We start from the raw sequence: 24964 nt of genomic DNA, 5'->3' as shown, positions 1-24964 counted from the left end.
TAGAGGCAGTATAGTTTCTGTGTTTTCACCTTCTTGTAAAGTACTTTACATTTGGATTGTCACTCTGTGGTTTTTCAGTAAAGCTGACAGAGACTTCTGTTGTTGTTGTTGTATTGCTGCTACTACTGTCTGATGTCAGTGAAATGACCTCTTTCTCTGTCTGTTTCTCTCTTTCACTCCATCCTTCTCAGTTCAAGTCTGACTGACTGACAGACAGAGAGGGACAAAGCGCTGGACAGTTGGGTCAAGAAAGCCTTTTGATATTTAATCTCTGGACAATACCTGTTCCCTTCCACCCTGGGTGCTGCCCCCCTCACATCTCTGATGGACCAGAGAGCGAAGGGGGGCCCATCTCTACCTCCACCATCCTCACTGCCTCTCCTCCCCACAGCGCCACCACATCAGTACCCAGAGAAAGAGGTAGGCGGTGGGACGAGGAAGAGGACAGAGAAGGAAGGAGGTGGTGCAGTACTGGAGGTGCTCATTGAGGGGTGCTGTGGTGCTGCAGGGCAGAGACAGCTCCCATTCCCAGGCAGAGAGAGGAGCTGCACTGAGGGCAATGTGAGGCTGAGGATCGGAGTCCAAGCGGCCAAACGCACCAAGAAACCCCCCAGGACCCTGGAGGGCTACGAGTGTAAACCCACCATCAGGACGTACCAGAGGCCTGGGAGGGGGAGTCAGGAGATAGGGGGGAGTGGGCAGGGGAACCGTCCTCAGGAGGAGGGGGACGGAGAGCAGAACCAGGGGTCAGACCCCAGCACCACCCAGACCAGCAAGATACACTCCTCCCTGCCTCCGTCTTCATCATCATCATCATCAGCCCCTACAACCACCCCTCCCAGCCCAGCCAACCCTCAGACTGCGCCAGCCAAACAGGTATGAAGAGAACCACCTCCACCTCACGGAATACCTGACTTTTTAACCAGTTACTACTAATTTATTACATTGACTAATTCTTCAGTTCTGCTTTATATACCGGGTCCCCTACAAATCTCTCCAGTGGGAAGAACTATTCACATTTGACACAATTCTATATTATTACACATTTATGTAGGCTTGTGCATGATATGCATTAGTGTTCAGTATGTGTGTTTCCTATTCATCCAGGCGTGTTATCCGGTCCAGAACACTCAGTGGTTTCTAATGGTTTCTAATAATAATAAGGTCAAGTGAGTGATTAAACAGCAGCAGCAGTGGTGCATTAGAATATAGAGAACAGGACTATTAATAGTCACACAGCACAGCAACTATTAGCAGCTGATCCAGACATTGGTCCATCAGCTCTTATGACAATCACCCACCCCAGAGAGTAAATTATTGCTTTAGCTGCAAACACCAGTCAGGCTGCAACAGCGCAGCTCCCAAATTACAGGACAAGCATGAAATGTCAAGCCTCCTCATCTCTATTCGTGGCCATTTATAGCTACCAATAGCACAGCTGCCTTTCTCTCTAGTTCTCTCTCTACCCTGTCTCTTTCTCTCTGTCTATTTTTACCTACCCTCTTTTCTCTACCTGCTCTCATTTCTCTTTCTCTCCACCTCTCTCTCTCTTTCTCGATCGCTCAATTTCTCCTCTTGCCGGGTCAACCTCATTTCAGTCTCCATCACCTCAGCTTCTCTCCTCATGTGTCCTAATTTCTCTATCTTTCTCTCGCTCTCTCGTCTTCTCTCTCGCTCTCTCTCTTTTCCCCTCTCTCTCTTTTCCTCTCTCTCTCTTCCTCTCTTCCTCTCTCTCTCTTTTTCTCTCTCTCCCTTTTCCTCTCTCTCTGTCTCTTACTGTCTCTCTCTCTTTGTCATTGTGTCCTTTAGCTGTCTTCCAACAGGCTTGAACCAGCACCCCACCCTTACTGTTTCTCTCTCTTTGTCATTGTGTCCTTTAGCTGTCTTCCAACAGGCTTGAACCAGCACCCCACCCTTACTGTTTCTCTCTCTTTGTCATTGTGTCCTTTAGCTGTCTTCCAACAGGCTTGAATCAGCACCCCACCCTTAATGTTTCTCTCTCTTTGTCATTGTGTCCTTTAGCTGTCTTCCAACAGGCTTGAACCAGCACCCCACCCTTACTGTTTCTCTCTCTTGTTTGCTCTTCTTTTCCCTCCCTCTTTCTCTTTCCTCTCCCTGTCCTCTCTCTGACCCACTAATGAACTATGCAGCTCTGAAACACAGTACATTTACATACCTCTACTTCCTTGTTAGCAAGGGCACAATGCTGTAAATTATTAGAAAATAGCCATTTTGTAATACATTAACAGAACTCTATCATAGGTCTAACCGGGATTCTTTTGAATAAATATTTCTTTAAAATCATTTTGATTATATGAAAATCTTTACCTGTAAATTGCCTAGATCTTTTCTGATAGATTACATAATAAATTACTAATCTGATCTGATAACAATGTGTTTATAACCATGTTTTCATCCCAGCAGGTCCCTGTGAACCTGGGCTATAAGAAGTCAGACACCCTAACGGAGAAACCAAGGCACCCTGACCCACCTGATGCCCACAGCAAACTACCCTCACCTGCCCAAATGGACCAGGCAACCCCCTCTTACCCCACAGCTTCATCCCCCCATTCCCCCCCTCCCTCATCACCCCATTCCCCCTTGGTAAAGGACCCTAGCGGTGAGGGAGGCATGCTGAATGGGGGAGTACCTACAGTCACCTGCCATCCTACCAGACTCACAAAGGTCAAAGGTCGCAAACAGAACTGTTCTTCCTCAGCCGCCCCCACTAACGTGAACTCAACAACAAGACCTCCAGCCTCCAGCCCCCATCAGGCTGACCTTGCAGCCCAGGACAGGACTACAGGCTTCAGCTGCCCTCCTACACCACCTCCATTCACAACCCTACTTCTAGACCAGAGAGGAGCCCCAGTGGCTGATGGGAGACTGAGTCCTGCTGCCTCCCTCACCAGCCTGAGCAGGGGACCATTACTACCGTCCTCTGTGGGAAATGAGAGAGGGAAGGAGGAGAAAGCCAAGAAGAAGAAAGAGAAAGATGACAAAGTGAGGGGTGAGAAAGGAAAGGGTAAGAGAGGGGAGAAGGGGAGAGGGAAGGAGGAGAAAGATGACAAAGTGAGGGGTGAGAAAGGAAAGGGTAAGAGAGGGGAGAAGGGGAGAGGGAAGGAGGAGAAAGATGACAAAGTGAGGGGTGAGAAAGGGAAGGGTAAGAGAGGGGAGAAGGGGAGAGGGAAGGAGGACAGAGGGAGGAATGAGAGTCCAAAGATGGACAGAGATGAGAGAGGGAAGGAGGGAACTGGGATGGATGAGAGCAGGAGGGATATGATGGGGAAGGAGGAGAGAAATGGGGACGAGGACAAGGAAAGAGAGAAGCCCAGAGACTTGAGGATGAATAAATCGTCCTCTTCTACAAAGTGTCAGATGTCTGAGGTTCAGAGCAGGAAGACAGGTACACCCAGCCCAGACCTGACCAGCGGAACATGGGAATCAGATGATATTGGTGTCCCCTCAAGACCCACCGTCTCTCCCTCCAACCCATCCACTGCCTCCTCTCCCCTCACTTCCCTCCCTCCTCCCCCTCTCTCTGTCCACTCTTCCTCTCCTCCTACCTCCCCCCGAGAGCAGGACAGCCGTCCGCTGAAGAAGCGTAAAACCCGACGGCCAAGCTGGACCAGGCTGGTGAACCGGGCACAGAGACTGGCAGAGAACCCAGATGGCCGCCAAGATGCCCCCTTAGTTGCCCCACAGACCCCCACTACCCCCCAGACATCCCCCACTACCCCCCAGACACCCACAACTACCAACTCACCCAACCTTCGGTCAGCTGAGTCATGCCTAGCCCCCTCCGTTCCCCCACCCTCCAGTCCGTCCTCCCTCTCCCCCTCTACCTCCACCCCTGTGAGACCCAGACCAGCAGGGCGACCCCCATCCCCCACCCAGTCTCACTTGTTGACCTCTGACCCTAGCCCTTTACCTGGACCTGACCGTCCCTTCAATCAGGCCAGAAAAAGGGGTCGCCCCAAATCCCAAACCTCGAGCTTGGACGAACCCCAACCCAGACACTCCCCTAAACCTACCCAAGCTGAGATGCTCCCTCATGGGCATGATGAGACTCCGGACCCCCATGTGCTCAACCCAGTGCTGGATCACAGTCCCACCCTCACCAATCCCTCTAGCCCCAACCCCACGCCCAGGAAACGAGGTCGCCCCAAACGGCTGCCCCCCTCCCCCCTCCTCCCCAAACAGACTCCCCAGGACAAGAACAGGGGTACACTGACCCCCTCTGGAGGTGAGGAGGGGGGTAAAGACTTCCCCTCTGAAAAGGGGAACAGGAAGCTGAGGATGAGGAGCATCATCGGAGAGATGAAGAGGAGGAAGAAGAGGAGGCTACTCAGGGAAATGCTTTCTGGGTGTGGAGGGGGGAAGGAGGGGAGAGGAAGAGAGGGAGGTAGAGAGAACTCTCGTGGGTGTGCAGGAGGGGTGTGTGGGTCGGCCACAGCACCCTCCCTGTCCTCCTCCTTTGGGGGTAAACTAAGTCCCCAGATCAACGTGAGTAAGAGGGGGACCATCTACATGGGGAAGAGGAGAGGACGCAAACCCAAAGCTCCAGCTAACTCTAACCCTGCCTCTCAGTCCACACTGTTCACCAGTCTCTCTAGTTCCTCTCTCTTCTCCTCTCCCCAGCCCCATCCTCCACTCTCTCACCCATTCCCCTCCCCATCTCTCACCCACTCCAGTGGAGCCCAGAGCCCTTACAGTGATGGAGGCTGCACAGAACCTGCTCCCTCCCTCTTCCTCCCCCACACCTTCTCCCTCCCCTCACCCTCCTCCTCCTGTGCATCGCCACGTCCTCTCTCCTCCTCCTTCTCCTCCTGCTCATCCCTCTCTCCCTCCCTAAAGAGGAGTTCTCCAGGTCAGGGACGACATCCCCTCTTCCACCATCCCTCCAGCAGACTCTCTTCTCCTCCTCTTCCTCACCCTCTTTACCCCCATCTGCCTGTCTTCCCCACACACCTGAAAGAGGCCACACCCTCACCTATCAGTAAATCACACAGCAAGGAGATGTTGCCTAGTGATAGTGTGATTGGAATGGACCACAACACTACCTCAGAGAGGGGGGAGAGGAGGGGGCGAGGGAGAGGGGGTGTAACCATGGGAATGACCTCAGATGTCACCCGGTCAGTGTTCCGGACAGGTTTAGGGGTCAACCTGAAGGGTCAGAGACAACCCTCACCCTCCATGTTACTAGAACACCCCCCCCCTGTACCCTCACCCATCAGAGTGTCAGCCTCACCCCCCTCTCCCCCCTCTGCCTCCCCCAGACACACGCCTCCTTCTGACTTAGTGGAACCCAGAGACAGACACAGGCACAGGCGGAGGGGGTACGAATGTCCCTATACCTGCCCCCCCTGCCCCTGCCTAGGTCACAACCAGCGCTCCCACCTGGACCTCTGCCCCTGCCTAGGGCACAACACACACAAGAGACAGAAACACAAACACAAGAGGAAGTACCAGCACCTGCTCATGCATGCGCACGACCCAGACTTCCTCTCTGAACTGGACGATCTCATTGGGCAGTTCAGCGAGGTCCGCATCGGGCGCCACCGTGATTGGGCCAGAGCTGGATTGGGGCAGGATTTCGATGAGAGTGGGGGGAAAAGACGCCACTCTTCCTTATTGTCATCGCAAAATTTCCACTCAAACGTTTACAGAATCAACTTGAGTGGATACTACTCGCCTCACCCCCTGTCTCACCCCCCTCACCCCTCCTTCTCCCCACTCCACCCCCACCCCTGCCACGGCCTGCCTTATGGCAGCAGAAAGCCAGAGCAGAGGTTGAGGTGTGGCTGTCCCACCAAGCCCTGTGAGTCCTTAAACCAGGGTAACTGTGGCCAGGGGCGGAGGTGTGCCTTACAGGGTATCACAGGGCACCTCCACCCTTCCTCTCTCAGTACCCCCCTGGCCTCCTCCACCACCTCTTCCACCACCCCCATGCCTCTGGGTTTTGGCTACTACAGAGGCTATCCTCTGACCATGGCCCATTACCCAAACCCCCACCCCTCCTTTCCCCTGCCTCCCCCTCATCCCTACGCCCCCCACCACCCCCACCTCCACCCCCCTCACCTCCTCCTCAACCCATCCAGGTTCCACAGGAGGAGGAGCAGGCAGCTGAGGGAGGCTGGGTTGGGTGGAGGTGGAGGTGAGGACGTGGGGGTTATGGGTGAGGGAAAGAGGGCTGGGGTCCGTTCCTGTCCAGCAGGGTCCGTCCCTGGTCGGTCCTGTGTCTGTGGGGGGAGTGAACACAAGCTCAGACACAAACATCGTCACAGACAGCGTGATCGTGACGGAAAGGAAGAAGAGGACGAGAGAGTTGCAGGGTCACAGCTAAGGTCAGAGTTCACCACAGGGTCAGGAGGAAGTAGAAAGACTGGAGGACAAGGGAGTGCTGGGTTGATGGAGTCTCCATGGCAACATAGGCACGGCAAATACCCCTCTTCTTTCTTCTCTGCTTCTGCTAAACCAGCCTCTTCATCATCATCATCATCAGAGAGGCTCAAACACACACCCCTCACCTGTCTAGGCTCCTCTCACCTTTCCTCGTTTGGAGAGGGCTGGGGGGTTCGGCAGAACACCTGGCTGAGGAGAGGGGGGCTGGGGGTAGGATTCAGACCCCTCGATCCCACCTGGGGCACTCTGACAGAAGGGCAGAGGACGGCCGCTGTGGGGGAGTCAGAGAGAGAGGCGGGGGAGAGACACACACCCTGTCGCAGCACCTTCACCCCCCCGACACACACCAACCTCTTCACCTCCTCTGCCACCAGTGGGAGGGGCATGAGGAGAGGAAGAGACAATTGGAGACCAGGGAATCAAGACGGGTCACTGAGGAGTGAGGAGCCATCACAGACAGAGAGGAGAGGCACAGGTGAGACTGGGGAGTGAGTGAGTGAGTGAGTGAGTGAGTGAGTGAGTGAGTGAGTGCGTGCGTGCGTGCGTGAGTGAGTGAGTGAGTGAGTGAGTGAGTGAGTGAGTGAGTGAGTGAGTGAGAGAGAGAGAGAGAGAGAGAGAGAGAGAGAGAGAATATTATTGAAGCCAGGCACCCAGGCTAGACATACTACAGTGACAGCAGGTTTTCACATAGCAGAGACAGTAGTAAGGTTGGTAGACTGTCCTTCTCTCAGGTCTATGTAATCAGTACATCAGACATGATATTGGGGAGGAAATTAGTCTCTGTTCTTTTTATCACCACAGCAAGTTACAGACTTGAACAGAGAACCTGCATGACACATGAACTGTCACATATACACGCACGCAGGAGAGGGGGGCTGGGGGCAGTACACTCACACACGCACGCACACATTATTTTCCCCTCATTTATTGGTTCATTCTCACAGTCTGTTAATAACCCTTCCAGTCCGATCTGCCAGAGATCTTAGAAATGTCTCTGGTTGTGAAGTTGGCCGCCTGCTGTGCTGTTTGAGCCCTGGGCTATGAAGCTATGAGCAGAACACAGTCATTAGTTAACCACCAGTCTCTATGTATAGTCCTGTTCATGTGTCACTGTTCCAGCTGCTGCTTGTCTGCCTGCCTGCATGGCCAATGTACTGTACACTGTCTGTCTTTCTGTCTGCCTGCATGGCCAATATACTGTACACTGTCTGTCTGCCTGCCTGTATGGCCAACATACTGTACACTGGCTGGCTGGCTGTCTGCCTGGCTGGCCGGCCAACATACTGTACACTGTCTGCCTGGCTGGTTGGCCGGCCAACATACTGTACACTGGCTGCCTGGCTGGCTGGCCGGCCAACATACTGTACACTGCCTGGCTACATGGCCAACATAATGTACACTGTCTGCCAGGCTGGCTGGCTGGCCAACATAATGTATACTGTCTGCCTGGCTAGCTGGCTGGCCAATATACTGAACACTGTCTGCCTGGCTGGCTGGCTGGCCAATATACTGTACACTGTCTGCCTGGCTGGCTGGCTGGCTGGCTGGCCAATATACTGTACACTGTCTGCCTGGCTGGCTGGCTGGCTGGCTGGCCAATATACTGTACACTGTCTGCCAGGCTAGCTGGCTGGCCAACATAATGTATACTGTCTGCCTGTCTGGCCAATATACTTTACACTGTCTGCCTGGCTGGCTGGCTGGCCAACATAATGTACACTGTCTGCCTGGCTAGCTGGCTGGCCAATATACTGTACACTGTCTGCCTGGCTGGCTGGCCAACATACTGTACACTGTCTGCCAGGCTGGCTGGCTGGCCAACATAATGTATACTGTCTGCCTGGCTAGCTGGCTGGCCAATATACTGTACACTGTCTGCCTGGCTGGCTGGCTGGCCGACATACTGTACACTGTCTGCCTGGCTGGCTGGCTGGCCAACATACTGTACACTGTCTGCCTGGCTGGCTGGCTGGCCAACATACTGTACACTGTCTGTCTGGCTGCCTGCATGGCCAACATACTGTACACTGTCTGCCTAGCTGGCTGGCTGGCCAACATACTGTACACTGTCTGTCTGCCTGCCTGTATGGCCAACATACTGTATGTACACTGTCTGCCTGGCTGGCTGGCTGGCTGGCCAACATACTGTACACTGTCTGCCAGGCTGGCTGGCTGGCCAACATAATGTATACTGTCTGCCTGGCTGGCTGGCTGGCCAATATACTGTACACTGTCTGCGTGCCTGGCTGGCTGGCCAACATACTATACTGTACACTGCCTGGCTGGCTGGCTGGCCAACATACTGCACTGCACACTGCCTGGCTGGCCGGCCAACATACTGTACTGTGCACTGCCTGGCTAGCTGGCTGGCCAACATACCGTACTGTACACTGCCTGGCTGGCTGGCTGGTCAACATACTGTACTGTACACTGCCTGGCTGGCTGGCTGGCCAACATACTGTACTGTACACTGCCTGGCTGGCTGGCTGGCCAACATACTGTACTGTACACTGCCTGGCTGGCCAACATACTGTACTGTACACTGCCTGGCTGGCTGGCCAACATACTATACTGTACACTGCCTGGCTGGCTGGCCAACATACTGTACTGTACACTGCCTGCCTGGCTGGCCAACATATGGTACTGTACACTGCCTGCCTGCCTGGCTGGCCAACATACTGTACTGTACACTGCCTGGCTGGCTGGCTGGCCAACATACGGTACTGTACACTGCCTGGCTGGCTGGCTGGCCAACATACGGTACTGTACACTGCCTGGCTGGCTGGCCAACATACTGTACTGTACACTGCCTGGCTGGCCAACCTACGGTACTGTACACTGCCTGGCTGGCTGGCCAACATACTGTACTGTACACTGCCTGCCTGGCTGGCCAACATACGGTACTGTACACTGCCTGCCTGCCTGGCTGGCCAACATACTGTACTGTACACTGCCTGGCTGGCTGGCTGGCCAACATACTGTACTGTACACTGCCTGGCTGGCTGGCCAACATACTGTACTGTACACTGCCTGGCTGGCCAACCTACGGTACTGTACACTGCCTGGCTGGCTGGCCAACATACTGTGCTGTACACTGCCTGGCTGGCTGGCTGGCCAACATACTCTACTGTACACTGCCTGGCTGGCTGGCTGGCCAACATACTGTACTGTACGCTGCCTGCCAGCCTGGCTGGCCAACATACTGTACTGTACACTGCCTGCCTGGCTGGCCAACATACTGTACTGTACACTGCCTGCCTGGCTGGCCAACATACTGTACTGTACACTGCCTGCCTGGCTGGCCAACATACTGCATTGTACACTGCCTGGCTGACTGGCCAACATACGGTCCTGTACACTGCCTGGCTGGCTGGCCAACATACTGCATTGTGCACTGCCTGGCTGACTGGCCAACATACGGTACTGTACACTGCCTGGCTGGCTGGCCAACATACTGCATTGTGCACTGCCTGGCTGACTGGCCAACATACGGTACTGTACACTGCCTGGCTGGCTGGCCAACATACTGCATTGTACACTGCCTGGCTGGCTGGCCAACATACTGTACTCTACACTGCCTGCCTGGCTGGCCAACATACTGTACTGTACACTGCTTGCCTGGCTGGCCAACATACTGCATTGTGCACTGCCTGGCTGACTGGCCAACATACTGTACTGTACACTGCCTGGCTGGCTGGCCAACATACTGTACTCTACACTGCCTGCCTGGCTGGCCAACATACTGTACTGTACACTGCCTGGCTGGCTGGCCAACATACTGTACTGTACACTGCCTGGCTGGCTGGCCAACATACTGTACTGTACACTGCTTGCCTGGCTGGCCAACATACTGCATTGTACACTGCCTGGCTGACTGGCCAACATACTGTACTGTACACTGCCTGGCTGGCTGGCCAACATACTGTACTCTACACTGCCTGCCTGGCTGGCCAACATACTGTACTGTACACTGCTTGCCTGGCTGGCCAACATACAATAAGTGTAATACTATAAAGCTAGGTGTTATTTTAGATTCTGAACTCCATTTTGAATCACACATTAGGAATGTGAAAACATCTTTTAACCACCTGAGGAACATTGCCAAGGTGCAGCCGTTTCTCTCTCAGGCTGATACAGAGAGACTCATCCATGCTTTTATTACAAACATGCTTGACTACTGTAATGCTCTCCTGTCTGGTCTACCCAAGAAAGACATTGGTAAACTACAAAGTATACAGAATGCTGCAGCACAGGTACTGACCAAGACCAGACGGAGAGAACACCTTACACTGGTTTTAAGGTCTCTGCACTGGCTGTCTTTGAGTTTTAAAATTCATTTAAAGGTTATTCTATTGTTTTTTTGAAACAATCCACAATTGTGCACCCCAATGCATGTCAATAAAGTTATGCACCCAGTAGGTCCCTCAGGTCCTCTGGCACTGGTCTTTAAACTATCACAAAGCCTAGGACCAAGAGTCATGGAGAGGCAGCCTTTAGTTACTATGCCCGCTGCCTCTGGAATAGCCTGCCAGAGAACCTGAGGGGGGGCAAAACTGTGGACATATTTAAAACATACCTTTGCTTGTCCTTAGGGTGCTTTTTAGTCATTCAGGTGCTATTGTTGTTCTTTTGTTTTTTATCCTCTTATGTTTGTGGTCTAGTAAATATATTTTATTTTCATGTTTTATTTTTTATGTGAAGCACATTGCGTTGCCTTCCATGTCTGAAATGTGCTGTGTAAATAAAGCTTAATTTAATTTGACTTGCTGTACACTGCCTGGCTGGCTGGCGAACATACTGTACTGTACACTGCCTGGCTGGCCAACATACTGTACTGTACACTGCCTGGCTGGCCAACATACTGTACTGTACACTGCCTGGCTGGCCAACATACTGTACTGTACACTGCCTGGCTGGCTGGCCAACATACTGTACTGTACACTGCCTGGCTGGCCAACATACTGTACTGTACACTGCCTGGCTGGCTGGCCAACATACTGTACTGTACACTGCCTGGCTGAGTGGCTGGCCAACATACTGTACTGTACACTGCATGGCTGTCTGGCCAACAATACAGTACACTGCCTACCTGGCTGGCTAGCTGGCCAACATACTGTACTCTACACTGCCTGGCTGGCCAACATACTGTACTCTACACTGCCTGGCTGGCTGGCCAACATACTGTACTGTACACTGCCTGGCTGAGTGGCTGGCCAACATACTGTACTGTACACTGCCTGGCTGTCTGGCCAACAATACAGTACACTGCCTACCTGGCTGGCTAGCTGGCCAACATACTGTACTCTACACTGCCTGGCTGGCCAACATACTGTACTCTATACTGCCTGGCTGGCTGGCCAACATACTGCATTCTACACTGCCTGGCTGGCTGGCCAACATACTGTACTCTACACTGCCTGGCTGGCTGGCCAACATACTGTCCTGTACACTGCCTGGCTGGCCAACATACTGTACTCTACACTGGCTGGCTGGCCAACATACTGTACTCTACACTGCCTGGCTGGCCAACATACTGTCCTGTACACTGCCTGGCTGCAAAACCCCTAGAAGGAAAGGCTGCTCAGTCAGTGTTAATGTTGGGCAATTTTGGAAAGATGGGAAGAAAGGAGATACTTGTGGAGAAGTGACGGATAGAGGGATGGCGGGGGACTGATAGTGAGGGAGGATAGAGAAGGAGGGCAGAGGGAGGGAGGTAGAGCGTTGTTTTTGAGAGGGGAGGAGGGAGGATGGATTTGTTTGGCATTCGCACATCATCTAACCAGACACATATGTGACTGAGCACACACACACACATCCCACACACACATTCTAATGTATAATTTGTGTGTGGGTGTTTGCATGTGTGCGGGTGTTTGCGCGTGCGAGCGTATGTGTGTGTATACCAGAGGGGGCATGTGGGAGGAGATATAGGTGGACGGGCTCTTTGTAATGCCTGGAATGGAATCAGTGGAATGGTACCAAACACATAAAATACATGGAAAGATTTGACTCTGTTCCAATGATTCTATTCCAGCCACTACAATGAGCCCGTCCTCCTAAAGCTCATTCCACCAGCCTCCTCTGGTGCATACCGTGCATGTGTGTGTGTGCTTGACTGCTTGTTGTTATTCCCAGAAGGGGAGTATATGATTTGAGGGGAATACCAGGCAGCAGTGCAAAGGAAGTGTAGAGTCACCCCATCTGCTGCTGTTTCAGTTGCTGATACATATACACCTCTCCTCTCTCTCTCTTCCCCTCTCTTTATTTCCCAATCATTCCCTTTCTCCTCCCTCTGTCTCCCACCTCTCTCTCATCTCTCTCTCTCGCTCCCTGTCCTTGTTCCAATGACTTCTCTCTGGACTCAAGACCCACACTATGACCTGAGCAGGAGGCAACTGAAGTGGCTGAGAACCGGTCAAAGTTTTGGGGCTAAGAGAGGGCCTGGACGACCCAGGAAGAACCCTCTAGCCTCCCCTTTGGTCTCCCCCTTCCTCTCTCCTACAAGCCAACCAAACCCTCCAACTGAGACAGACGTCAAGAACAGAGACAGAAACAGAGGAAGAGGAGGAGGAGATTCAGTACAAGAGGTGATTGAAGCTGTGATTCAGAGCCAGAGGAGAAGACGGAAGAGGAGGCACATTGAAAAAGAGGAGGTTGAGCATCCATCCTGTCTCCAAAGGTAAACCGTCAGAACTCACCCTTATCCCAACTGACCCAGCGAGTGCCCTCGCAGATGGTCGGAAAGTTTAACACAACAACATTTCACTCCCACAGCGATCAAAGCGTTACTGAGAAAGTCTAGAAAATGCATGCTATTTTACATACCCTGCAACTAGCTGCTAGATGTGCACTGAAGACTTAATACTTCACACAGACAACGTATATTAACACATGGTTGACAGCACTGTGTGCTAAGCCAGTGCCCTTTCTCTCTCTTTTTCTTTCTCTCTATCCTATCTCTCGCTCTCTCACTTTATTCCTTCCTCTTAGTTCTGGTGAAGGTGAGCCAGTCAACCACACCCCCTCCATATGCACAGGCCAATCAGAGCTAACCCAAACTCCATCCCTAACCCCGGCCAGCCAATCAGATAAGGGAGCTGACCAGCTGCCTAGGAAGAGGTTTCAGAGGGCGGGGCTCTACTCAGATGACTACAAAACTACAGAGTGAGTTATGCACCCGTTCATACAAACTAACTTCACATACTCTGAATTGATTTCACAAATGGTTTGTATTCTTTATTTTAAAAAATAATAATTTTACCCCCTTTTTCTCCCCAATTTCGTAGTAACCAATTGTTAGTAATTACTATCTTGTCTCATCGCTACAACTCCCGTACGGGCTCGGGAGAGACGAAGGTTGAAAGCCATGCGTCCTCCGAAACACAACCCAACCAAGCCACACTGCTTCTTAACACAGCGCGCATCCAACCCGGAAGCCAGCCGCACAAATGTGTCGGGGGAAACACTGTGCACCTGGCTACCTTGGTTAGCGCGCACTGCGCCCGGCCCGCCACAGGAGTCGCGGGTGCACGATGAGACAAGGATATCCCTACCGGCCAAACCCTTCCTAACACGGACCTCCCGGTCGCGGCCGGCTGCGACAGAGCCTGGGCACGAACCCAGAGTGTCTGGTGGCACAGCTAGCGCTGCGATGCAGTGCCCTAGACCACTGCGCCACCCGGGAGGCCTAAATGGTGTGTATTCTATTAATTCCATTGTGTAAATGTGTCTCTTCCCCAGTCTCTCCTCTCAGAACCAGCTGAACAGAGAGAGACTGGAATATACACCAGGAGAACAAGACTACAGCCTCCTGCCTGCTCCCATACATGTTGGTGAGTGAGTTTTTATTTAAAAGAAATTGATCACCTTTTATTTAAACAGGTAGGCCAGTTGAGAACAAGTTCTCATTTACAACTGCGACCTGGCCAAGATAAAGCAAAGCAGTGTAACACAGACAACAACACAGAGTTACACATGAAATAAACAAACGTACAGTCAATAACACAGTAGAAAAAGTCTATATACAGTGTGTGCAAATGACGTGAGGAGGCACTAAATAGGCCATAGTAGCGAAGTAATTACAATTTAGCAAATGAACACTGGTGTGATAGATGTGCAGATGATGATGTGCAAGTAGAAATACTGGTGTGCAAAAGAGCAACAAAACAATATGGGGATGAGGTAGGTTGTCAGATGGGCTGTGTACAGCTGCAGCGATCAGTAGGCTGCTCAGATAGCTGATGTTTAAAGTTAGTGAGGGAGATTTGTCTCCAACTTCAGCGATTTTTGCAATTTGTTCCAGTCATTGGCAGCAGAGAACTGGAAGGAAAGGCGGCCAAAGGGGGTGTTGGCTTTGGGGATGACCAGTGAGATATACCTGCTGGAGCGCGTTCTATGGGTGGGTGTTGTTAGGGTGACCACGGAGCTGAGCTAAGGCAGAGCTTTACCTAGCATAGACTTCCAGATGACCTGGAGCCAGTGGGTCTGGCGACGAATATGAAGCGAGGACCAGCCGACAAGAGCATACAGGTCGCAGTGGTGGGTGGTATATGGGGCTTTGCTGACAAAACGGATGGCACTGTGATAGACTGCATCCAGTTTGCTGAGTAGAGTGTTGGAGGTTATTTTGTAAATGACATTGCCGAAGTCGAGGATCGGTAGGATAGTCAGTTTTACGAGTGTATGTTTGGCAGCGTAAGTGAAGGAGGCTTTGTTGCGAAATAGGAAGCTGATTGTGGATTTAATTTTGGATTGGAGATGTTTAATATGAGTCTGGAAGAAGAGCTTAGTCTAGCCAGACACCTAGGTATTTGTAGTTGTCCACATATTCTAAGTCAGAACCGTCCAGATTAGTGATGCTGGATGACGGGCGGGTGGGTGGGTGTGGGAAGCGATCGGTTGAAGAGCATGCATTTCGTTTTACTAGCATTTAAGAGCAGTTGGAGGTCACGGAAGGAGTGTTGTATGGCATTGAGGCTCGTTTGGGGGTTTGTTAACACAGTGTCCAAAGAAGAGCCAGATGTATACAGAATGGTGTCATCTGCGTAGAGGTGGATCAAGGGAACGCCCGCAGCAAGAGCGTCATCGTTGATATATACAGAGAAAAGAGTCGGCCCGAGAATTGAACCCTGTGGTACCCCCATAGAGACTGCCAGAGGTCCGGACAACAGGCCCTCCGATTTGACACACTGAACTCTATCTGAGAAGTAGTTGGTGAAACAGGCGAGGCAGTCATTTGAGAAACCAAGGCTGTTGAATCTGCCAATAAGAATGTGGTGATTGACAGAGTCGAAAGCCTTGGCCAGGTCGATGAATACAGCTGCCCAGTACTGTTTTTTATCGATGCTGGTTATGATATTGTTTAGTACCTTGAGCGTGGCTGAGGGGCACCCATGACCAGCTCGGAAACCGGATTGCACAGTGGAGAAAGTACGATGGGATTCGAAATGGTCAGTGATCTGTTTATTAACTTGGCTTTCGAAGACTTTTGAAAGGCAGGGCAGGATGGATATAGGTCTGTAACAGTTTTGGTCTAGAGTGTCTCCCCCTTTGAAGATGGGGATGACCGCGGCAGCTTCCCAATCTTTAGGAATCTCGGTCGATACGAAAGAGAGGTTGAACAGACTGGTAATAGGGGTTGCAACAATGGGGGCAGATCATTTTAGAAAGAGAGGGTCCAGATTGTCTATCCCAGATGATTTATATGGGTCCAGGTTTTGCAGCTCTTTCAGAACATCTGCTATCTGGATTTGGGTGAAGGAGAAGCTAGGGAGGCTTGGGCAAGTAGCTGCAGGGCAAGTACAGTGGGGAGAACAAGTATTTGATACGCTGACAATTTTGCAGGTTTTCCTACTTACAAAGCATGTAGAGGTCTGTCATTTTTATCATAGGTACACTTCAACTGTGAGAGACGGAATCTAAAACAGAAATCCAGAAAATCACATTATGATTTTTAAGTAATTAATTAGCATTTTATTGCATGACATACGTATTTGATACATCAGAAAATCGGAACTTAATATTTGGTACAGAAACCTTTTGTTTGCAATTACAGAGATCATACGTTTCCTGTAGTTCTTGACCAGGTTTGCACACACTGCAGCAGGGATTTTGGCCCACTCCTCCATACAGAACTTCTCCAGATCCTTCAGGTTTCGGGGCTGTCGCTGGGCAATACGGACTTTCAGCTCCCTCCAAAGATTTTCTATTGGTTTCAGGTCTGGAGACTGGCTAGGCCACTCCAGGACCTTGAGATGCTTCTTACGGAGCCACTCCTTAGTTGCCCTGGCTGTGTGTTTCGGGTCGTTGTCATGCTGGAAGACCCAGCTACGACCCATCTTCAATGCTCTTACTGAGGGAAGGAGGTTGTTGGCCAAGATCTCGCGATACATGGCCCCATCCATCCTCCCCTCAATACGGTGCAGTCGTCCTGTCCCCTGCAGAAAAGCATCCCCAAAGAATGATGTTTCTACCTCCATGCTTCACGGTTGGGATGGTGTTCTTGGGGTTGTACTCATCCTTCTTCTTCCTCCAAACACGGCGAGTGGAGTTTAGACCAAAAAGCTCTATTTTTGTCTCAGACCACAGGACCTTCTCCCATTCCTCCTCTGGATCATCCAGATGGTCATTGGCAAACTTCAGACGGGCCTGGACATGCACTGGCTTGAGCAGGGGGACCTTGCGTGCTCTGCAGGATTTTAATCCATGACGGCGTAGTGTGTTACTAATGGTTTTCTTTGAGACTGTGGTCCCAGCTCTCTTCAGGTCATTGACCAGGTCCTGCCATGTAGTTCTGGGCTGATCCCTCACCTTGCTCATGATCATTGATGCCCCACGAGGTGAGATCTTGCATGGAGCCCCAGACCGAGGGTGATTGACCGTCATCTTGAACTTCTTCCATTTTCTAATAATTGCTCCAACAGTTGTTGCCTTCTTACCAAGCTGCTTGCCTATTGTCCTGTAGCCCATCCCAGCCTTGTGCAGGTCTACAATTTAACACTGATGTCCTTACACAGCTCTCTGGTCTTGGCCATTGTGGAGAGGTTGGAGTCTGTTTGATTGAGTGTGTGGACAGGTGTCTTTTATACAGGTAACAAATTCAAACAGGTGCAGTTAATACAGGTAATGAGTGGAGAACAGGAGGGCTTCTTAAAGAAAAACTAACAGGTCTGTGAGAGCCGGAATTCTTACTGGTTGGTAGGTGATCAAATACTAATAATATCAAATATGTCATGCAATAAAATGCTAATGAATTACTTAAAAACCATACAATGTGATTTTCTGGATTGTTGTTTTAGGTTCTGTCACTCACAGTTGAAGTGTACCTATGATAAAAAATAACAGACCTCTACATGCTTTGCAAGTAGGAAACACTGCCGATTTTGCAGGTTATCAAATACTTGTTCTCCCCACTGTAGCTGCAGGGGGTGCGGAGCTGTTGGCCAGAGTTGGGGTAGCTAGGAGGAAAGCATGGCCAGCTGTAGAGAAATACTTATTGAAATTATCAATTATCATGGATTTATCGGTGGTGACAGTGTTTCCTAGCCTCAGTGCAGTGGGCAGCTGGGAGGAAGTGCTCTTATTCTCCATGGACTTTACAGTGTCCCAAAACTACAGGATGCAAATTTCTGTTGGAAAAATCTAGCCTTTGCTTTCCTAACTGACTGCGTGTATTGGTTTGTGACTTCCCTGAAAAGTTGCATATCGCGGCGACTATTCAATGCTAGTGCAGTCCGCCACAGGATGTTTTTGTTCTGGTCGAGGGCAGTCAGGTCTGGAGTGAACCAAGGGCTATATCTGTTCTTAGTTCTACATTTTTTGAAAGGTGCATGCTTATTTAAGATGGTGAGGAAATTACTTTTAAAGAACAACCAGGCATTCTCTACAGACGGGATGAGGTCAATATCCTTCCAGGATACCCGGGCCAGGTCAATTAGAAAGGCCTGCTCACAGAAGTGTTTTAGGGAGTGTTTGACAGTGATGAGGGGTGGTCGTTTGACTGTGAACCCATAGCGGATGCAGGCAATGAGGCAGTGATCGCTGAGATCCTGATTGAAAACAGCAAAGGTGTATTTGGAGGGCAAGTAGGTCAGGATAATATCTATGAGGGTGCCCATGTTTTGGGATTTAGGGTTGTACCTGGTGGGTTCTTTGATAATTTGTGTGAGATTTAGAGCATCTAGCTTAGATTGTAGGACTGCCGGGGTGTTAAGCATATCCCAGTTTAGGTCACCTAACAGAACGAAGTGTATGTGTGTGTCAGGTTTTTAACACCCCCATTTCTCTCACAGGGAAGTACCTAAGAATGAGACGTATTGACTTTCAGTTGCCCTTTGACGTCATGTGGCTCTTCAGGCACAACCAGGTGTGTAACACACACACTATACATACACACACACACACACACACACACACACACACACACACACACACACACACACACACACACACACACACACACACACACATACACATACACATACACACACACACACACAGAATAAACTCACTCACTTGAATGACCATGTCTCTGTGTGTTCCAGCTCCACAAAGAGCCAGATGTTCCTCAGACCAGAGAGATCTCATCCTGTGAGTACCCTAAAGTCACAGAGTACCCTATAAAGTCCTGTATTTGCATGCGGTGCATACCGTACACAACGTTTATACTGTAGTGTGTACATTAATACTTGACTTCAACATGACTTACCACCCTACTTGGTTGGGGGGGGGGCATCCCACTGTTGCAGTGACACGTTGAAAGTGTTCAGTCTGTGTGGAGGGGTCCATACCTCATTATCTCTCTGTCTGTCTTTGTTTTCCTCCCAGACCAACCAAAAGAGAAGAGCCTGTCCAGTCCCCAGACAGGGGTGTCCCTCCCTCCCTCTCCCCAGGAGGAGTGTTCCAGTCCCAGTAAGAAGCTGTTCCCCTACCTGGACATGGAGCCAATGACCACCAGTGACAGGTAAAGACAGAAGACAACCCGCCATGTCAATAAACATGGACGTGCAGACTAGTAGTTTGTGTGCATTTCTCAAAATAATGATCTTATTTATGTATTTGTTTGATTGTCAGGGTGTTCGTCCTGAAGCACCGCGTGTTCCTTTTGAGGAACTGGGAGAGGGTCAGAGACAGACAGATACGCCTGAGGAGGGGGAGAGAGGGGGAACCAGAGAAAGATGGAGGAGGAGTTTCCAGCTATGTAGCTACTGGGGACAACAACAGCCACATCATGTCAGGTCCATGAAGCAAGTGTGTGTGTTAGTTAAAGTTTTTGTAGGTGTGTGTGTGTGTGCTCGCACGCCTGTGTGTGTGCACCTGTGTGTCAGTGTGTTTTATTTTAAATGTGTTCATTCAGTAGTATTGTACTGAGTGTATGTTTATATGGACATAGATGTGTGTGTGTTCGTCTCAGTGCTCAGTTTAGCTCTCTGTTTTACAGTATTTATTGAGCCATATCATATTCAGCATTACACACACAGCAGTTTTCCAACCACAGAAATAAGTGCTTTCCCATTTCTGTCATCTCTTCACTGCCGTCCAAGAACATCCAGCTAGGTTCAGCTTTCCCCATAAACTATCAACCAAAATGTATTTCCATCAAACAGTCTCCAGCAAAGAACAGACACTCATAAGGGAATTTTAAGGACATCTACTGTATATATATATATATAAAATACCATCCATGGGCACTAAGGTTATTTCCTCTCTCTCTAGGTCGACAAATGGCGGTGAAGAAGAATGTTGTGTGGACTAGTGAGCCCCTTCGTGATCCCCAGTGCCCCCATAACCCCCTCAGAACCACGCCCCAGGTGAGTGTTCTCCTCTGAGTGCTCCCCTCTTGAGTGCTCCCCTCTGAGTGCTCTCCTCTGAGTGCTCCCCTCTGAGTGCTCCCCTCTGAGTGCTCCCCTCTGAGTGCTCCCCTCTGAGTGCTCTCCTCTGAGTGTTCTCCTCTGAGTGCTCTCCTCTTGAGTGCTCCCCTCTGAGTGCTCTCCTCTGAGTGCTCCCCTCTTGAGTGCTCCCCTCTGAGTGCTCCCCTCTGAGTGCTCTCCTCTGAGTGCTCCCCTCTGAGTGCTCCCCTCTGAGTGCTCCCCTCTGAGTGCTCTCCTCTGAGTGTTCTCCTCTGAGTGCTCCCCTCTTGAGTGCTCCCCTCTGAGTGCTCTCCTCTGAGTGCTCCCCTCTTGAGTGCTCCCCTCTGAGTGCTCCCCTCTGAGTGCTCTCCTCTGAGTGCTCCCCTCTGAGTGCTCTCCTCTGAGTGCTCCCCTCTGAGTGCTCCCCTCTGAGTGCTCCCCTCTGAGTGCTCTCCTCTGAGTGCTCCCCTCTGAGTGCTCCCCTCTGAGTGCTCTCCTCTGAGTGCTCCCCTCTGAGTGCTCTCCTCTGAGTGCTCTCCTCTGAGTGCTCCCCTCTGAGTGCTCTCCTCTGAGTGTTCTCCTCTGAGTGCTCCCCTCTGAGTGCTCTCCTCTGAGTGCTCCCCTCTGTACTGTAACTGTAAAGATATTCCCTCATTAGTGTCTTCCATGAGGGCTGTCTTGAAGTATTCATATGGAGGTCTTTGTCTGTGTCACTAATTCTTATAACTAACTCCTGATGTCGCATCTACCCCCACCACAGCTCACTGAGAACAGACAAGAGGAGAAAAAACAGGTGGAGGAGGAAGAGGAGGGCTGGAGGGGGGTCCGGAAGGAGCGACTGAACAGCATACTGCTGAAGCTGCGGCAGACATGATTGGTGAGAGAGGACAAGGAAGGAAGGAGGGGGGAAATCTCAGCTCAGTATCTCTTCTTCTTCCAAGTAGCTCAGTTCAGCTAACTTTGCACTAGTGTTGGGGGGGGAAACGCTTCCCTGAAATGATTTGTTATAAAGATGATTTTGGGCTTTGTTTCTGAGAGGAATGAGGGTGTTGTTTACTGTACCATTGAGAATGATTGACAGACAGTCAGCAGACCAGTGACAGTCTGATTTAATAGTCAGAGAGGGCGGAAGGGATGGATGGAGACCATAGAGTCTTAAGGCTAGATTAAATTTATATTGTGGAAGATCCGCGTTGTAGCTCAATTTAAATGTAAAGGAAATGTTCTCGTGTTCTCGCAGACTACATTCACGGTAAACGCTGCATGTCGGTTCAATCTGAAATGACCATGACAATATCCTTTTTTACAATTTTACCTCCTTTTTTGTGATATCCAATTGCGATCCAATTACGATCTTGTCTCATCGCTGTAACTACCCAATGGGCTCGGACAGGCGAAGGTCGAGTCATGCGTCCTCCAAAGCGTGATCCAAGCGACGCTTCTTAACACCTGCGTGCTTAACCCGGAATGTATTGGAGGAAACACCGGCCAACTGACGACTGTCAGCTTGCAGGTGCCTGGCCTGCCACAAGGAGTCGCTAGAGCGCGATGAGCCAAGTAAAGGCCCCCCCAGGCCAAACCTTCCACTAACCCGGACAACCCTGGGCCAATTGTGCGCTGCCCTATGGGACTCCCGGACACAGCCTGGGATCGAACCCCAGGCTGTAGTGACATCGCAATACTGCGTTGCAGTGCCATAGACAGCTGCCATAGACCGCTGCACCATTTGGGAGGCCTACCTCTACATTTTTATGCAGATCTTCTGCGATACTTCCGCAATACACAGCCCTTAGGGTTTGATTCAATCCCTGTTGCTGAAGTACGGCGCTATAGCGTAATTCAAGTGTAAAGGTCATTTCCAATTGAGCCGACCTATGCAGTTTTTACGTGAATTCAGTCTCCGCTAACGCGGGAACATTGCCTTGTTCTCTTCAGCTCTACGTATTGAATCGGGCCTTTAATGTAAAAGTGCCATGTTGTAAATAAACTGACGCCTAGTGAGTGAGTTCAATCTCCAAAAGCAATACGTCCTGTAAGGATTTCATTACAATAACTTTAATATCACTACCAGTACCAGCTAGAGACCCTTCTATGTATCAAACCAAGTAGTTTTTATTGCCTTAGTGAATATGATCATTTCAAGATCGTTATATTGTACCAATGATAATGCAGTAACATTGACCTAAGTAATGTAATGAATCAGTTTCATAATTGATAGTTATTATCTAAGCGTTAAAGTTAATAGTCAAAGGCCTTCATTTTGCTACAAAGTGTTAAACATAACTGACCTATGTTAAATATTGCTATGATTGTATATGACTTTTCTTCACCTGTATACTTTTTCTGACTGATGGAATGTTCTTTTTTATTTGGTCAGACAATCAGGAAAATGAATTGAATCTGAGATTTGTAACCGTTCATTTGTACAGTTCTCTTTGGTGCAGTTTCTAGTTTGACTTTGAACACTAAGTTGAATGTTTTATAGTTGACCTGTTGTATTTGCTTCACTCACTATTGCCAACGGGTGATGAGGAATATTATAGCATTCATCAATATAGTGAAGGGTTATTTATGTAGTTTGCATGAAATGTAACTTTGGGCTGGATTCAATCCGTATCGCGGAAGATCACATTAAAGTGTAAAGGTCATTTCCGATTAAGCCGACATATGCAGTTTTTCTTGAATTCAGTCTCCACGAACGCGGAAACATTGCCTTTAAATTTAAATGGAGCTATAACGCAGATCTCCCATGATACTTCTGCGATGCGGTGAGAATCCAGCCCTTTGTTGTACAATTTAAATTGCTGCTTATAACCTGTCTTTGGAGAAAATACCACAGAGTTCATCTGACAGAATGTCATTTCAAACATTGACCTTATTATCAATAACAATAAAATGGCGTTTTTGTTTACAAAGCATTGTGGACTTGTTATATTCTCAACCACTTAACCCTTCATACTATCACAGACCCATGAATATCGCTGCTCCTCCAGCCTTATGGAGACGCTGCATAACTGGTGGGATATTCATTACACGTAATGGAGCGACTGCTAAATAACCAACATGGAAATGTGTGATATACAGCACCATCTGGTGGTGTAAAGCTGAATGACTCCAATGGCCAGGTGATACAATGTTTTCCTCCATCACGACCCTCATCTGAGGACGTGACCTCAAGAGGACAGACAGGCAGAACTGAGCCTGAGGCCCTTCTCTCCTCCTTCAGCAAATCACTGATCTGTATGTGATTATATGGGCTATGTGTAGATGGAGGCTGGTGGGAGGACCTATAGGAGGATGGGCATATTTTAATGGCTGGAATGGAATTAATGGAACGGTACTAAACAAACATATGGCAACCACTCCTTTCCATCAATTCCATTCCAGCCATTACAATGAACCTATCCGCCTATAGCTCCTCCCACCAGCCTCCACTGCACGTGTGAGCTAAACCTGCCTAGCCAATCCCTCCCTCTCAGGTCTGTGGGTATTTTAATGAGGAAATAATTTAATGTATTCAAACATGGATAGTTTCTCATTTCAGAGAGTAAGTCCTTCCCTCATGCACTCCCCTTCACTGCTCTGACAGAAGTGGCTAGGTCAGATGAAAACATACACTAAGCTCTTTGATTGGAATGGCTTTAATATCGAGGTACCACATACTTTCTAGGCAAGCATTCGCTATAGCTCGATGGAATAGAGCAGGGTTATTCAATTCTCACCCTACGAGGTGAGAGTTGCTGCTGCTTTTCTCTTCTACCTGATAATGAATTGTACCCACCTGGTATCCGAGGTCTAAATCGGTCCCTGATTAAAGGGGAACAATGACAAAACACAGTGGAAGTGGCTTTGAGGTCCAGAGATGAGTTTGAGGGGAATAGAGAAGGAATGAGACACATGAGAGACTTTGAGGTTTGGTTTATGTTGATTATTTATTGGGTATTTACAAACAAGCACATGCGGGAGTCAGACACTGACTGACGCTACAGGGACACAGTACACTATGGAACAGTGAGGTACAGGGCAGGCTACATCACACCAGAGAGATACAGAACCCACTGCTACACACACAGACACATGCTCGTTCACACACACACACACACACACAAACACACCAGTGGAGGCTGCTGAGGGGAGGACGGCTCTTAATAATGGAAAATGGAATGGCATCAAACACCTGGCAACCAGGTGTTTAATGTATCTGATACCATTCCACATATTCCTCTCCATCCATTACCACAAGCCAGTCCTCCCAATTAAGGTGCCACCAACCTCCTGTGCTACACACACACAAAACCCCAGATAGATAGATAGAGAGATAGACGTGAGGGGACAAATACAACAGAGGTGTATATATACACCTTTCAGGGACTCCAGGGTCAATAAATACCACATCCAATAAATGTACAGCTTTTCATACAAATCAATGCATTTATCATGGATCATCTCACACAATGGAAAATATACCCGAATCAACAACAAAAAATAACTAGAAAATCCTTGTCAACATACTGAGATTGTTACCGTCACAGACCATGTGTATTTCCTGAAGTTAGGTTTACCCTTCACCTGCATCTAGGCATGGCACATTGAAAGGTGGGCCTTGCTGACACTAACTAGCTCCTCCCTCATACAGCCTAATTTACTACAAGCTGTAATTAAAATACATTATAGATAGCTCTAAAACGACTCATGTCAATTTACTGGCCGAA

At 49.7% G+C, this 24964-nt stretch overlaps 2 protein-coding genes across 2 annotated transcripts in view; both read left to right on the top strand.

The window, feature by feature from the left end:
- LOC139419108 (histone-lysine N-methyltransferase ASH1L-like) overlaps positions 1-23170 on the top strand; it is a 31161-nt gene extending 7991 nt beyond the window's left edge. Inside the window, exons 2-12 of the mRNA XM_071169044.1 lie at positions 192-876; positions 2422-6880; positions 12772-13084; positions 13396-13569; positions 14146-14237; positions 18696-18769; positions 18948-18993; positions 19231-19366; positions 19477-19640; positions 20119-20213; positions 21013-23170. Of these exons, the coding sequence (XP_071025145.1) occupies positions 325-876; positions 2422-6880; positions 12772-13084; positions 13396-13569; positions 14146-14237; positions 18696-18769; positions 18948-18993; positions 19231-19366; positions 19477-19640; positions 20119-20213; positions 21013-21126 (6219 nt within the window). The 5' untranslated portion in view covers positions 192-324 and the 3' untranslated portion in view covers positions 21127-23170. The remainder of the gene's footprint in view (positions 1-191; positions 877-2421; positions 6881-12771; positions 13085-13395; positions 13570-14145; positions 14238-18695; positions 18770-18947; positions 18994-19230; positions 19367-19476; positions 19641-20118; positions 20214-21012) is intronic.
- LOC139421213 (uncharacterized) overlaps positions 1-24964 on the top strand; it is a 1124809-nt gene that overhangs the window by 617562 nt on the left and 482283 nt on the right. The gene's annotated exons all lie outside the window — the stretch shown is intronic.

Source organism: Oncorhynchus clarkii, chromosome 2 (assembly GCF_045791955.1).
Source record: "Oncorhynchus clarkii lewisi isolate Uvic-CL-2024 chromosome 2, UVic_Ocla_1.0, whole genome shotgun sequence".
Classification (NCBI taxonomy): Eukaryota; Metazoa; Chordata; class Actinopteri; order Salmoniformes; family Salmonidae; genus Oncorhynchus; species Oncorhynchus clarkii.
This window is presented reverse-complemented; position numbering and strand designations above follow the sequence as displayed.